This window comes from Electrona antarctica (assembly GCF_951216825.1).
Source record: "Electrona antarctica genome assembly, chromosome: 3".
Classification (NCBI taxonomy): Eukaryota; Metazoa; Chordata; class Actinopteri; order Myctophiformes; family Myctophidae; genus Electrona; species Electrona antarctica.
This window is the reverse complement of record NC_136808.1, coordinates 17,785,224-17,799,472: the sequence shown is the minus strand read 5'-3', so window position 1 is coordinate 17,799,472 and position 14,249 is coordinate 17,785,224. Positions and strand designations below refer to the sequence as shown.

General features: G+C 42.3%; 1 protein-coding gene across 1 annotated transcript in view; it reads right to left on the bottom strand.

The window, feature by feature from the left end:
* Positions 1 to 4,476: 4,476 nt before the first annotated feature.
* trim66 (tripartite motif containing 66) overlaps positions 4,477 to 14,249 on the bottom strand; it is a gene marked incomplete at its 5' end in the record, with an annotated part of 28,848 nt that continues 19,075 nt past the window's right edge. The window contains 9 exons of the mRNA XM_079496226.1: positions 4,477 to 5,128; positions 5,245 to 5,397; positions 5,889 to 5,963; positions 6,161 to 6,287; positions 6,591 to 7,549; positions 8,821 to 9,001; positions 9,719 to 9,794; positions 9,891 to 10,038; positions 11,764 to 11,940. Of these exons, the coding sequence (XP_079352352.1) occupies positions 4,892 to 5,128; positions 5,245 to 5,397; positions 5,889 to 5,963; positions 6,161 to 6,287; positions 6,591 to 7,549; positions 8,821 to 9,001; positions 9,719 to 9,794; positions 9,891 to 10,038; positions 11,764 to 11,940 (2,133 nt within the window). The 3' untranslated portion in view covers positions 4,477 to 4,891. The remainder of the gene's footprint in view (positions 5,129 to 5,244; positions 5,398 to 5,888; positions 5,964 to 6,160; positions 6,288 to 6,590; positions 7,550 to 8,820; positions 9,002 to 9,718; positions 9,795 to 9,890; positions 10,039 to 11,763; positions 11,941 to 14,249) is intronic.

The following is a 14,249-nucleotide window of genomic DNA, read 5'->3' as shown; positions in this document are numbered from 1 at the left end:
AACACTCAGACTCCACTCTGTTCAGGAGCTCCAGTGGTCGGAAAGCAGGCTGATGTTGTCTGCATAGTCCAGGTCTGTCAGACTCAGGACCTCTGGTGTCTCACTCTCATCTCGACCTCCTTGGCATTAGATTGAAACCACTGATGCGCATAGTCCAAGATGGGCAGTATCCCAGCCAGGATGTCAACTACTTACTGTTGTCATCTGGGGCCACCACCATGGCCCTCATTCCTGCGTAGCCTACAGGAACAACATGATGACCATGATACTGACATGATACTGACCATGATAGCGCCAGTTTATGTCTCTGATGTTCTGGAATTATATGTTCCGTCCAAATCACTGAGATCAGCTGACCAATTGAGGCTTAAGAAAATCGTGGAACCAGCTACCTCGTCACGTAGCCAGCAGTTGAGTTTCCATGAAAAACAACTTTCTTTTGGACATTGAATGATTGTTGATTATTGTGGCTCCAAATTATCAGAGTCAAACTATAAACCATATAGCTGTAGGCCTAAATATAACTATAGCTACTTTAGCATGGTCCTGTCCATTTCCCAGTTATACTGTAGTGTAGACAACTTGGAAGTGAAGTGTATAGGCCTACATGGCTTCAAACTGAAAACAGTACTTTTCCATTTCATAATACTAGACTTCCCTGTTTCTTCTGTACCCAGAAGAGCCAACTTGATATCATTCATGGATGTGGTTTGAAGGAAAGCCATTAAGACGCTGTATTTCTATCTATAGTGTCTCACTCCCTCTCGCTCTTTCCTCTCTCTCTTGTCAACTGCAACTCTCTAGTGTCTACCTATGAAGTGCACAGTAAAATGTTTGTAAGAGCAGTCAAAAGCCGTCACAAAAAGAGGAAAAAAAGAAAAGAAAAATGTCTCTTCTGCCTCAACCAATGAGTTCTAACATTTATTACTTCAAATATCCATGAGTAGGTATTTTTAAAGAATCCTAAACACATTATTTTCTAACTGAAGGGTTTCAGGTTTTATTTGACTTATAAGCATCTCTCTTGATTATTCAGCAAGAGGGAAATACATATTTAATACCATAATGTACTTTGTAGCATACCATGAGAAAATATGTTTTCTACTGTACGTGTACGCAATATTTTTCATTTAATTTTTTCATTTCATTTCATTGCATGGATTATTTGAAATGTCATGGGGGGGACTAACAACTTGTTCAAGATGTGGCTGCTAGAGTGTTAACTATAGAACTAAGATGAGAGAACACATTACCCCAGTTCTATCATCACTGCATTGGCTCCCAGTGGTTTTTAGGATTGATTTTAAAATTCTTTTACTTGTTTATAAATCCCTAAATGGTCTTGCACCTTCTTACCTCTGTGACTGCCTACCTATATGTTCCTAACCGCCCCCTCAGGTCCTCCACTGCTGGCCTGCTTGAAGTGCATGCCTAAAAAAATATGGTGAGGCAGCTTTCTGCTTTTACGGGCCAACGGCCTGGAATAAACTTCCATTCCAGCTCAGACACGCACCCTGTAGACATTTTTAAATCTCAACTCAAGACTCACCTCTTCACTCTTGCTTTTATTTGAGTTTTAATATCTGCGTTCCTACTCTGTCCTGCCTGATTTGCTGCATGTTGTGTTTTATTCAAGATTTTCAAGTGGGCACTGATCCAGAAAAGATTCAGAACCACTGTTTTACAGTACATGTTAGCAAAGCTATAGGACATTAATTGTCTTGTAGCACATGCCATAAATGGTTAAAGAGCACAAGGACATGAAATGAATCACTACTGGCTGACCCTGTGAGCTAGCACATTCTTATCAACACTACCCGGCATATTTTATTAACACTGCCAAGCCTGTGAAAGCAGCTCAGTTCACTATCCAACAGAAGTTGTCTCAATCTATCATAGAGGTCTGGCATTTGTTGTTGTAGAAATATTGAATATTGTTTATGCAATTATGCTGCTGACATAAATATGATATGTTTTCATCAATTATTAGTGTCAAGCTGCTGTATGATTTATATTTTCCAAAGCCTGTTAAAATGATAATATCATTAATCTGCTATGATTGCATCTCCCACCAAGGAGGGCTGGATTCCTATAAACTGCCTTTCTCATTGCAATTTTTTAATGTGAAAGCTACTGGAAAATCCAGACGTCCCTGCTGTGAATATAATGGCCAAAAACAATAGTTAATTTAAAACAGCATTTTTCATCTTATATTTGGGCCTACTTGCAAATATATTATCCAAAGGTCTTTGTTTGAATAGATGGCTCCAACATCGTCTCACTCCACAGACAGATAATTCATCAAACTGTGATTCATTCCATTGTTGACTGCTCACAGAACCCAAATGATATCATCCAAGACAAACATGCTGAATGTGTTATTCCTGCACCTCAGAGTTGAGTGGAATATTTTAATTCACTATATCAGTAACAAGGGATATTGAAATAACCAGTAAGTTGATAGCAGCTAGTAAAACATTTTTAAAGACAATTTATACACCCTTCAGTGTCCCCAAAATCACATAAAGAATGAATCATGAAAACTACAAAAATATATTTTTACATTATTATCACATTATGCTATTTCCTCTAGAATAGAGGAACCCACTCTAAATGAGGGGAGGAATACATTACCTGTAAAATAGGGAATCAATTGTTTCTCTTGTCAATTTTATTGATCCATGTCAATATGTAGGACAGCATGTATGGCGGGCAATAACAGTAAAAAACATACTTTAACCGTTAACTATACATCAATCAAGAATGCATTAGCACAGAGGTAAGATAGGATTATTCTTCCGTAATATAACAGGACATAATAGTAAATGTATTCATTTTAAATTCCAACAAAACATTGATCAGAGTGCAAAAACAATAATTTGTGCAATAATAAAACAAAATTCTATCTTAAATTGCAAAAAGCATTTCACATTTAATAGCATGACTTATATATGTCAACTGCAGGAAATGTACAGTATATAAGTTTCTCCTTTACTTTAAAAAGAAAAAAAAGATCAATGCTAAATAAACATAATACTTATTAAGCCTGAGAAATTGATTCCTAAACACTGCTGAAATACAAAAGTTTAATTAGGCAAATCATGCTTGTGATTATTAAGAAATGTATTTCTTATAATACTCCACTGACTTAGTATATGAATAGAGTGATAATGATCAAAGATATTCTGGATGGTTAGAGATGGCTAGTTCAAACTCCAGAATGTGGAAAGAATGCCCTCTATCACCCACACTTGATATGACTCCACTGAAAAGGTAACCTAAACCATACAAAATGAATTGTATCTCCCTGACATGTACTGAAAAAACAACAACAGCATAAATATTTACATCAAATTAATTCCATCAACATGAAAATTGCCTGTAATCATTTAATTACTAAAATGACAAATACAAATATATTAAAATAAAGTTCTATAGTTTTACTTTTAAATATAGAAAAATGTCAAGCATTTACCAAGATTGTAAGCGTTTACCAATAATACATTTCCAAAGTGCTATACATAATCAAACTTTAAACAGGATTTATATGGCCCTAAAATGAATGCCATAAATCCACTTAATAAAGGCGCATAGCAAGAGTGCAGTATACATTTCTAAATTAACATCCAACTACAGTAAAGACAGTTCAATGTAAAGAATTACTATGATTTTAGCAAGAATGCCAAACTATAGTAAGTGGCTCCTAGTGTATACAAATAATTTATCAAAACAAATCAGGTTTGTGGGGCTGTTACAGCATCACCTGACTACTGTTGTTATTGTTGTGGGGTTGGATAAACCAGTGGTTCTCAAAGTGGGGTCTGGGAACCCCCAAGGGTCCTTGAGGTCATTCCAGGGGGTCCCCAGCAACCTTACCGGTTTGTAACTCCATTTGGTTCCATTTGTATACTTATGGTTATGGACATTTGTACAGTTATTATGTGGGTCCGTGACTTAGAGCAGCACTATGTCACTTCTTAACAACTACAAGTATGTAGCATATCATGTCCCACAAAATTATAAAGCTGCATATTTAAGCAATAACAATCATCCTTCAATAAATGTATAGACTCAGGGGGCTCCCTGCTAGGGGCTTGACTGTATTACCGGTACTATGTATAGGGGAAACAAAGAGTTTCATACTGCCATTTGCCAAGGCACCAAAGCAGAACTGCCAGTCAAAGCGAAGACTGCCAATCATCCTTGCTGGACATGCTTGCAGAGACTCTTGGATAATGAAGTCAAAGACGTTGGCTGCCATGTTATTTGTGTTCAAAGTGGCCACTGATACCCCAAGCTATAGTGCTGCGCTATATGCATACCAAACTGGTGGTGCTTGAAGTGAAGAAGATTGATAATCACTGTGGTAAACTACCCAGAGCCTTTGGATACTTTGTTTCAGATACATTTGACTTCAAGATAAAACTGCAGTACATCTTCTTACTTTCAGATAGCAGTTTAGAAATTCCCTAGCAATACATTTCATCAGTGCAGAGTTAAATACAATAAATGGTAAATGTTGCATTTATATAGCACCTTTATCCAAGGCGCTTTACAGAGATTTACATTCACCCAATCACACACCGATGCTGGAGGAAACCATGCAAGGCACCAACCTGCACATCAGGAGCAATTAGGGATTCAGAGTCTTGCTCAAGGACACTTCGACACTAACTCTGGGGGTTTGACTTTGAGATCACTCTACCCCTGAGCCACTGCCGCCGCCCCCCCACAGCATTACTTATCTCTGTGGTCCTACTGTAGGTCATTCTCCTGGGCCTGGCTCAACTTATACCTCGTTGCATTCAACAAAAATAGCTCATTTTCGAGAAAACATCACATTGCATCACATCACGTCACTTTGCATCATCATGTAAGTGTAAATTCACCTTTAGAGTTGATGTCTCTTTGAGTTGACAGAATGTCTTCTCTTCCTCTTCCTGTGGCATTGCTCCGTCCTATCAGGCAAGGGGAAGCCATTTTCTGTGGCTCTATAGGCCTCATCATACTCATCACTGTCAGGTTCCTCTTCAGCCACGGGGAAGACTTTGTCTGGGAACACCTCTTTCAACTTGGAGTTGAAGAAAGCCTCCAGGCTATGACCAGCCTGGGCCACCTCAGAGTCAGGCTAGTGGAGTGAGGAACATAGTACACGCAGATCAGTGTTATTCCACTGGTTCTGGCTCTATGTAATGGGACATGATAATGGTTTTAATTGTAAGCCCAGTTGTTGAAGAGACTTACATAATTGAACTTTGCGCAATTCCGAAACATGAGATATACATCAGCGACATACTCCTCAGTTGAGTAATAACGGCGTGTGCTCCTCTTGTTGAGTTTGGCCCTGATCACTGACAGGTCCATGGGCCTCTTGATGATCTGGTAGTAATGTTGAGCCTGTGTGCAAAAGTGGTATTAACAATTTATGATTTAAAGGGCCATGCTGGATTCAATTTATCCATTTTGTTCATTTTTTACAAAGTCATAAAAATCATGTGGTTGAAGTCATGAAATGTTGAAATATGTTCATAATCCAAACTTTTGTCCAGGGACTATTTTTGGTTAGTCTTTTCAAATCAATCTGCCGTATATTCAAATACGTATTTCAAGCTAGTTTTTATGCACTTTAGGTACTGTACCATAATGGAGTCAAGGGGTGCTGCAGAATAAACATACAGTAGCCCAAAACAAAATCACTGACTTTATTTGTTGGGACCCCCTGGAAAACGAGATGATACATCTCAAGGGGATATCCTTTCATTAAAGGTTCATATATGTAAGTAACCATTTATACACCTTGATGTTGTAATGAAAAATAAATGAGAGTGCAGAAGACTGCAGCTAGCTTTTAGCTGAGCACTAAAGAAAAAGATGTTTAGCCTACTCACAAGTGGACTGACAGGCTCATGGAAGGGGGCACTTAGGATGTTACTGAAGATCAAAAGCGTCAATCGTTCACATTTCTACCAAAAAAGAAAGTTAGACCAAAACACAGACGGCAGCGTCACTGACTATACTAACTGTATATCCAGAAAACAAATACAGTATATTACAATTATTTGTAATATCATTTCAAACCGTTTTGATGTACAGCAAAATTGGAGTGTTAAATTAAACCAGCTGGGATTTTACTGTTACTGTTTTTTCAAAAAGGACTCACTCTCTGGTCACATGTGGACAGTCCACGGGCTGATGATGCGTGGTGCCCAGATGTTCGTTCATTATCACAGTCGTACTCCACCTCTGGCCGCATGGCATCCCTACACAGCGTGCAGATCCAGTCACCCCTGTGCACGGTCAACAGCAGTGTATTCAAAACAACAGGTCAACATGGGTGCTTTAACCACTTTCATTTTGGGCATGCATTATAGGCGAACATTTTAAATAAATGAAAAATAATTAAAATAAATAAATACAAATACGACGTAGATTTACAAGCGTGAGCTTGCCAATTGGCTATTTTCTATGTGTTTTATTTTTATATTATGACAAAGCATTATAAGGATAACGTGGTTAAGAATTAGAAAGAGAATACAATGGAAGCCGTCAGATACGTGTTTTATGATGGTCTGATGAGATGAGGTGCTTACGTGGGGAAGCATCGTAGAGGAGGGATATGGCAGGACAGGTGGAAGACTTTGGGACAGCGGTCACAGCACAGCAGGTCCCCACCAATAAGACACACAGCACAATAGTCCTCACTTTCCATCTCTGTTTTGTCCTGCTGGGGTTGAGCATCCACCGGCCTGTCAGAAACCCTCGGAGGGCAAGAGTTTGCAATTAGAAGGGGTCTCTGACCAGGACCAATGGGGGGCCCCTCCTGCTCGTCACAACGTAGTGGTTGTGGATCATCGGTGTCGCTAGTGGTTGAACGGAGTGGTTGTGGTTCGTCAGTGGTTAACTCTGGCTCTGATTCTATATCCGGCTCAGATCCCACGGAGCCCTGGGAATCTGCGGCCTGATCAAACAGAATATCAGAATCGGCTTCTAAACTAGGATCAGAGTCGGGCTGGATGTCCGACTCTGCTTCCGCATCGCCTGATTCCACGTCAGCGTCCTGTTCATCACCGTCTGAATACATTCCTGTATCTGACTCAGGGTCAGGTTCATATTCTGCCCTTGGCTCCGACAACCGCAAAATGTCAGCTGTCCCACAGAGCCCCATCTCAGCCACAGATTCTCCCTTAGTCATCGACTCGCCTTCAGTCTCGGATGAAGACTCCTGGTGATGGTCGGATTCTGGCGGCGTGTCTGATTCCAGCTGTGGTTCAGAATCCAGATCAGGTTCAGAAAATTCTTCTGAGCCTGACCTGGGTTCTGAGTCGGAGTCAAGCTCAGGTGCTGCAGAGTAGCGCTGCGGCTCATGTTTTGGGTCAGTGGCTGCAGCTGACTGAGCAAGGTCTTTAAGAGAACTGCCGTTTCCTTGGCTGTGCAACTCACAGATGACCGGGGGTGTGGTAGATTGCCTGGGGCTCCGTTGCTCAGATGTATACGGTGGCGTTATGTGCGACAAGATGGGCCTCATGGTATCAGAGCCATCAGCCATTCCCTACACATGCAAGTGCAACACAGAAGAAGACAGTAGAACATACAGCATGTATTATGCATTCATGTCTCCAGACATCTTCAAATGACAGGTCTGACAGTCATAATACACAGTAGAATAATTTCATTCAGAGAGTGTACAGATGGAAAATGCATACGTATTATATGCATACATAGGACCGCTTCCTTAGTCGCTTTGTATACATTCAAAATTCACATGATGGCTGGAGTTCTTCTTGGTCACCTCTGGGAATATAACCTGCTCATGAATGACCAACGCGTGTGTCATTCCGACATTTGTGTTTATCCATCAACAAAATGGACAGAAAGAAACAGGCAGAACTACTTTGTGTATGTCAAACTGTATATTTGGATTACATACTTTGGGGCATGTAAAAACATATCACTATTATTTAGTGTACATGTAAACACATTTCTGATCAGAATTATTGTCCATGTAAACGCAGTGCACCGTGCACTATAGATTGGATGGACAGTTACAATTGAGCAAATAAAAAAAGTGTTTCCTCTGTAAGTGCACACAGAACGTTAAATACCAGTAGTCACACATGCCATGTCACATCCTGTAAGTTTATTTCCCATACATGTAGTGTGATGCTTTTCCTGTGTGACATTTATGTGCTGTTTTTGTGTTCGCACCTTGGTCCGTGAAGAACGACATTTCTCTCATCCATATACCTGTGTTTGGATGAATGACAATAAACTTACTTGAATGTGAAAGTATAGAAATCATTGGGAAGTATCAGAGCTAAGCCTTTCCTACAACTGTATAACCTTTTTTTTGCAATAAATTGGTGTAAAATCCTTTGATGCAAGTGTCTCTGTCTGAAGCTCTCGTCATGCTGTGTTCTGTGACTGCAATTCATTATGTTTACCTCATGGCTCCTAGGGGGCTAGATTAGAAGAGCGTCCATGTGTGTGTCTGTGGTTGTGCCCATCTATCCATGGCTAATCTCTCAACCACTTGACCGATCAGCGCCAAATGTCTTGTGGGCCAAGGAAGTCGATCACATAACATTGTGAATTCTTTTTTGGGATGGATATTTTTCCACATCCTTCTATAAATTCACAAAATCTCTGCAGGTGTAAGTGAATACGTGTCACCAGTGTATCTTGGGGACCGCCCTACCGATCGACTTCAAACTCAGCATAGTGCATCGCCAATACCCGAGATTCATAGTCTCAGAAGCACTTGAATGTTTGCGCCACAATTCGGACGCTAGGTTTAATGTGGTTAAAGGAAACAGGACCAACCTCTGTCATCCCATTTCTCCAGGTTCTGTGCCGTAGGACAGCACCACTCGTCTCCAATCCACTGGCTGGTAGCGGGTCACTCTGTCGCCTTCCGTGTGGAGGGAGGCGAGACACCAGGACTTTGAGCCTCTCTAAGCACACCATTGGAACCCTGGGGCTTCGCGCTTCCTTTTGAACCTCCCTGGTGTTTAAAAGAACAGGAGATGGTTGACATAGGTTTCACTTAGTTCTAATACTTATTTATCGCTCCTTTTCATGGAGCATAGGCCGTAGACTACATTCCACCAGTTATCTATCCTGTCCCTTCTTTTCCAGCTTGTCAGCTTGGTGTCAGTCTCAAGGTCCCTGCGCCAGGTGTTCTTTGGCCTGCCTCTCTTTATGGGCCTTGAGGGTTCCACTAAGGGCTTGTCGCGTGATGCTGGTAATGGTATTGGGCTTTCGGAGCATGTGGCCAATCCATCCCCACCTCCTCCTCTTAACCCTTTCCGTGCTTTTCTCGAGATATCTCGTGGAAAGTTATTAATTCCATCTGAGCCATCCACGAGATACACAAGATTTGATTAAATCTTTTTAACATTTAGCCTCCGTTAGCTTCCAGCACGAGCATTGTAGAAACAGCGTACATGATAATCAGTGGTACACGTGCACGCGCACAGGGTTATTAGTCTTATTTGTGCTCAGAATGCCATGTTTATAGCCTATTAAAACATGAATCCGAGCCGTGCTGATCACCATGGCTGCTCTGGAGGCCTCGTCCCTCCATTTCCTACATCTACACAACATATACAGATTTGTCTGCCACTGGCACCACACTCTGGCCTGGAGGGCTGGGCAGTATTGTGTTAATCTTAGTTCTAATGTGTTATAATAAATTCATGCCAGGCAGTGTACACTGTACCTGTTTTTCTGGATGTTCCTCTGTGCTCTGTACTTCTCTTTAGTGACCTCTTCATTTGTAAAGCCATAAGCATTATCTGGCAATGAAAAAGATTACAAAGATGTATACAGAAAGGTTTGCATTTAGTTTATTTGAGCATTTGAGTAGAAGAGTTAAATCATTTGTCCAGTACCTGATTCAGTTTTATAGGTCAACATGGGTGGGTGAAGGTGCATGGTGGACTGGCCTCTCGTAGGCGGAACAGCAGTGGAGGTTTCCCTGGCAGCACATTGGATCACCCCATCTGAAGCTCTCCTCTGTCTAGCATCCACAACGTCATACTGAGAAGATAAGCACACCATTCAGATCACATGAAAAGAAACATGTCATATTTCAGTTGAAGACACTATGTGAAAAGCATACAGCTGCAAACACACATGTTCCACTAAAATGCACTGTTTTGTTCTGCATGCCACTTGTGGGAAGTAGCCAAATAGACAGTATCATATTGACATCATCCACCACTCATCTAAGCTTAGAAAACTCAGACCCATCCAGATTGTTCCAGTCCCAGTCATTAGACAGGCTCTGTATCCACCATTGGTACAATGTAGGGCTGCATGATATAGGAAAACATGCGATATGTGATAAGGTTCAACGTTCAAGCCATTCAAACAACAATATTGTGCAGCTCTAATGTCCAAGTAGGGACATTGCCCCAGGTGAAGGAGTTTAAGTATCTCGGGGTCTTGTTCACGAGTGAGGGGAGGAGGGAGAAGGAGATCAGCCAGAGAATCGGAGAAGCAGCGGCAGTATTGCAGTCACTGTACTGCTGTCTGTCTATTGAGCAATCTTTGTTCCTACTCTCACCTATGGTCATGAAGTGTGGGCCATGACCGAAAGAATAAGGTTGCGGATACAAGTGGCCGAAATGAGTTTTCTCAGACGGGTGGCTGGCATCTCCCTTAGAGATAGGTGAGAAGTTCAGTCACATGAGAGAGACTCGGAGTAGACCCGCTGCTTCTTCGCTTGGAAAGCGACCAGCTTTGGTGGTTCAGGTATCTAGTAAGGATGCCTCCCGAACGTCTCCCTAGGGAGGTCCTCGATGCACGTCCCACTGGAAGGAGACCTCCGGGCAGACCAAGGATCAGATGGAGGGATTATATCTCCAAAATGGCCTTGGATCGCCTCGGGATCGTCCAGAATGAAGAACACTTATGTTGCTCAGGGATATCTGGAGCTCTCTGCTGGAGCTGTTGCTTCCACGACCCGGCTACGGATAAGCGGTTGAAGATGGATGCAGAGTACAAAGTAAAATCTTGATTGTTAAACTCAGAGACTGTACAAATAAAACCAAATGGAACCGTATTTGGTTCCATTTGTACACTCTCAGTTACAGAACAGTAAGGGTCCATTTGGTTCCGCACTGTATGTACACTCCAAATCCTATGAACACTCAGGAGTTTACAGTTTAACAACAGTTTTGTTTGAGCCAGCTTAGTTGTGAATTTGTGACTGTTCACGGCAGGGACATATATTTGTGCTGCCCCCCCCCCCCCCCCCCCCCCCCCCCCCCCCCCCTCCCGACGAGAGCGATGATGCGTTCCTCATAGCCGGGGAGCCACAGGCCTAAAAGCTCGAGATTAACCTGACATGACATACTTTCTATTTGTGTTTTTTCTATACACTTGGTCATTAAGGTCCACAGAATGACAATGTTTCCGGCAGAGCAAACCTCTCATTCTGTGGACCTTAATGACCAAATGAATAGAAAAAACACAAGCTCCCCGGCTATCATGCAGATCAGCTAGTTTTGCCGTTTGCGAGGACGCTAACACGTTCGTTATTACGCAGCGGAGCCACGGAGACATTTTTTATTATGAGGGTCGGCTTGGCACTTTTTGGCACATTTTGTTGCCCCTCTCGACGTGTTGCCCCACGCGCATAGTTTTAGTCATCATAGCTTAGTTTTCTTCTTTTTTTTTCGTAAGTGAAAAAAGGTAGTCAACGAAATTTTTCGTCATAGTTTCAGTCGACAAAATGAACGTTCATGGTGGTATGGGCACCTGATCCAGGCTGTATGTGTATGCGGACCCAGCGGGCCTCTCAGTGGCGGGGGGGCTGGTGGACGGGGCTGCCAGTTCTGCTGGGATGCTCTGGGAACGGTGCTTCCTCCTCCCACACACTGAGCTGCTGCCACTCTGAACGTCATGGGCTGACACCTCCAACGAAGTGGATCGAGTCTGTCACAAACACACATGTACAGTACAGTATGCCATCGGTACACACAGGTGCTCCTATTCATACCTTAGCCACTTTCAACTTATTTTTGGGCATGCCATTGGGAGACATTTTTCAAATTCTCTCAAAAACTGTCTATTATTATTATCAAAAATCTTCAAAAATATACAAAAATGTATAAACATAACAGATATACAAGCTTACAACGCATCGCCCCATGGACTTGTAGATTCTTCGTCGTATGACAAAATACACAACAGATGATAATTTGGGAATGTGACGAGTGACATGAGTTGTGCATGTGCATGCACGTGCACACACGCACGCACGCACACAGTATATGTGTGCACGTACCATGCAAGTACACGTAGGCTACTGATAAAAACATGTCAAAGTCTACTCTGGGTCTGTTTGACAAACATGAAGCAAAGCTCATACAACTGCAAGGATCACAGTTATTCTCAGGATAATGAAGGGATTAGTTACAACATCAATTATCTTATGTAAATCCACCAGCAGGCTTGCGGTGAGCTCATTTGAATAAGCGGCACTTGCAAAGCACTGATTAATCTCTACCTTTCTTCTTAAATAAAAACTTGAACATGTTTTTCCACACAGATCACAGATCACACAGATATCAAATGTACAATGCCTGCCTGAAAAATAACTTGTTTTTAGGTTGTTTTCATTCTACACGCTCTTCATTCTCTCCACCTCCCTGCTTTTTCTCAAATGTATACAGATTTAGGCCAAGGGAGAATAAGCATGTCCTTATAATTACCATGTGATTAAAACATTTACCTGTTCCATGCCCCGAAGGGGAGATGTGAAGGAGTGTAATGCAGAGGTAGAAAGAGAGGGATTATCCAGCCTCTCCATCATGAAGGGTAGGAATTTATCTTAGCGTGGTAACCAGCGCTTAAATCACACTGTCAGCTTCCACTATTCCCTTAGTGATTTATTAAAGACAGGTTAAGTACACGTATGGCTGCACCCAAGTGTTTTTTGTTTCGTTTTTTCTCATTTTCAGATGCTATGAATTGAATGTGCAAATAATTTGTCTTTGTGTTTGTGATCATGCAACTGCAACATTTTTGACAGGTGATCATGTGGTTGTTCAAGCCCCTGACATAAAGAGAACTAATGATAACAGTGGTATTATTATTTAAAAACAAATTGTGTAGGTTTTTAATTAGTCAGTGAAGCACTTTGTTTACCATCAGTGTTCCTTCCTAAGAGAAGAGGCAGCATTCTGTCATACCATCTGGTTTCAGTATGATGACGGCTCATTCTGTTCATCAAAACAAAGCCTTCCATATCGGCTGTGTGCCAATAGTGAAACAAGATTCACTATTGCTGTCTTGTACGTACTGCTTCCAATTGCCTGTTCAAACGTCACACTGTTAGAATGTGCATTGCAAACTTGAAAAAGTGCCCCTCGGGGCACAGGTCTCCACCATGAGACGGTACGTCCGAAATGGTAGAGAAATGAGTTACCATGTGGGGGTCTCTGGGGGTCCCCGGGTGGGTCCCCGGAACATCCAGACCCCCATAAACGCGCCCAGGGGGCCGGGCCGATTCCGGCGAACCACCCCACGTCCAAAACGGTTGAGAAATGACAGAGTTACCGTGTGGGGGTCCCTCTACTGTACCCTCTACTGTACTGTACTGTATCGTCACTGTACTGTACTGTACTGGCACACCCGAAATCATCATACATACAGTTAATATGTGCGTGTGTGTTTGTGTGTGTGTTAGGTTGCGCACAGGTGGTGAAAAACAACCATAATGTTTTCGTGCTCATACCCAGCCACGCACCCAGGCACCCAGCCAGCCACACACATAGCTCCGTAAGGAAATGTAAGTGTCATTTCGTCCTCGGCCTAGAATGTGCGTGTATAATGACTGAAATCGCATGCTGTGTTCATGATTTGTGGCATTTTGTTCGACAAGCAAGCTTCCAAAGCTTTGGAAGGCAATCTTAGCCAATCAGGATGGAATATGGGAAATGGGACAGATCCGTGTTGATCACATGACTATAGAGATAGTGTATACCGATTTGTGTGATGTATGGTTATAATGTGTACGAGTAATGTAATGAAATGTGTTTAGCAAAAATCGGCCTCATGGTGGCGCTATAACAGGCCGTTCTGAAGAATTTGGGGCAGAGGTTAGTCATTGGCATCCAGGGAGTGTGTGTGCAGTGTTTGGCATCGGTCGGGCCAACGGTGCTGAAGATTAGCTGTACACGGACGGACGGACGGACACACACACGGACACACACACGGACGGACGGAGTGCAAAACAACCT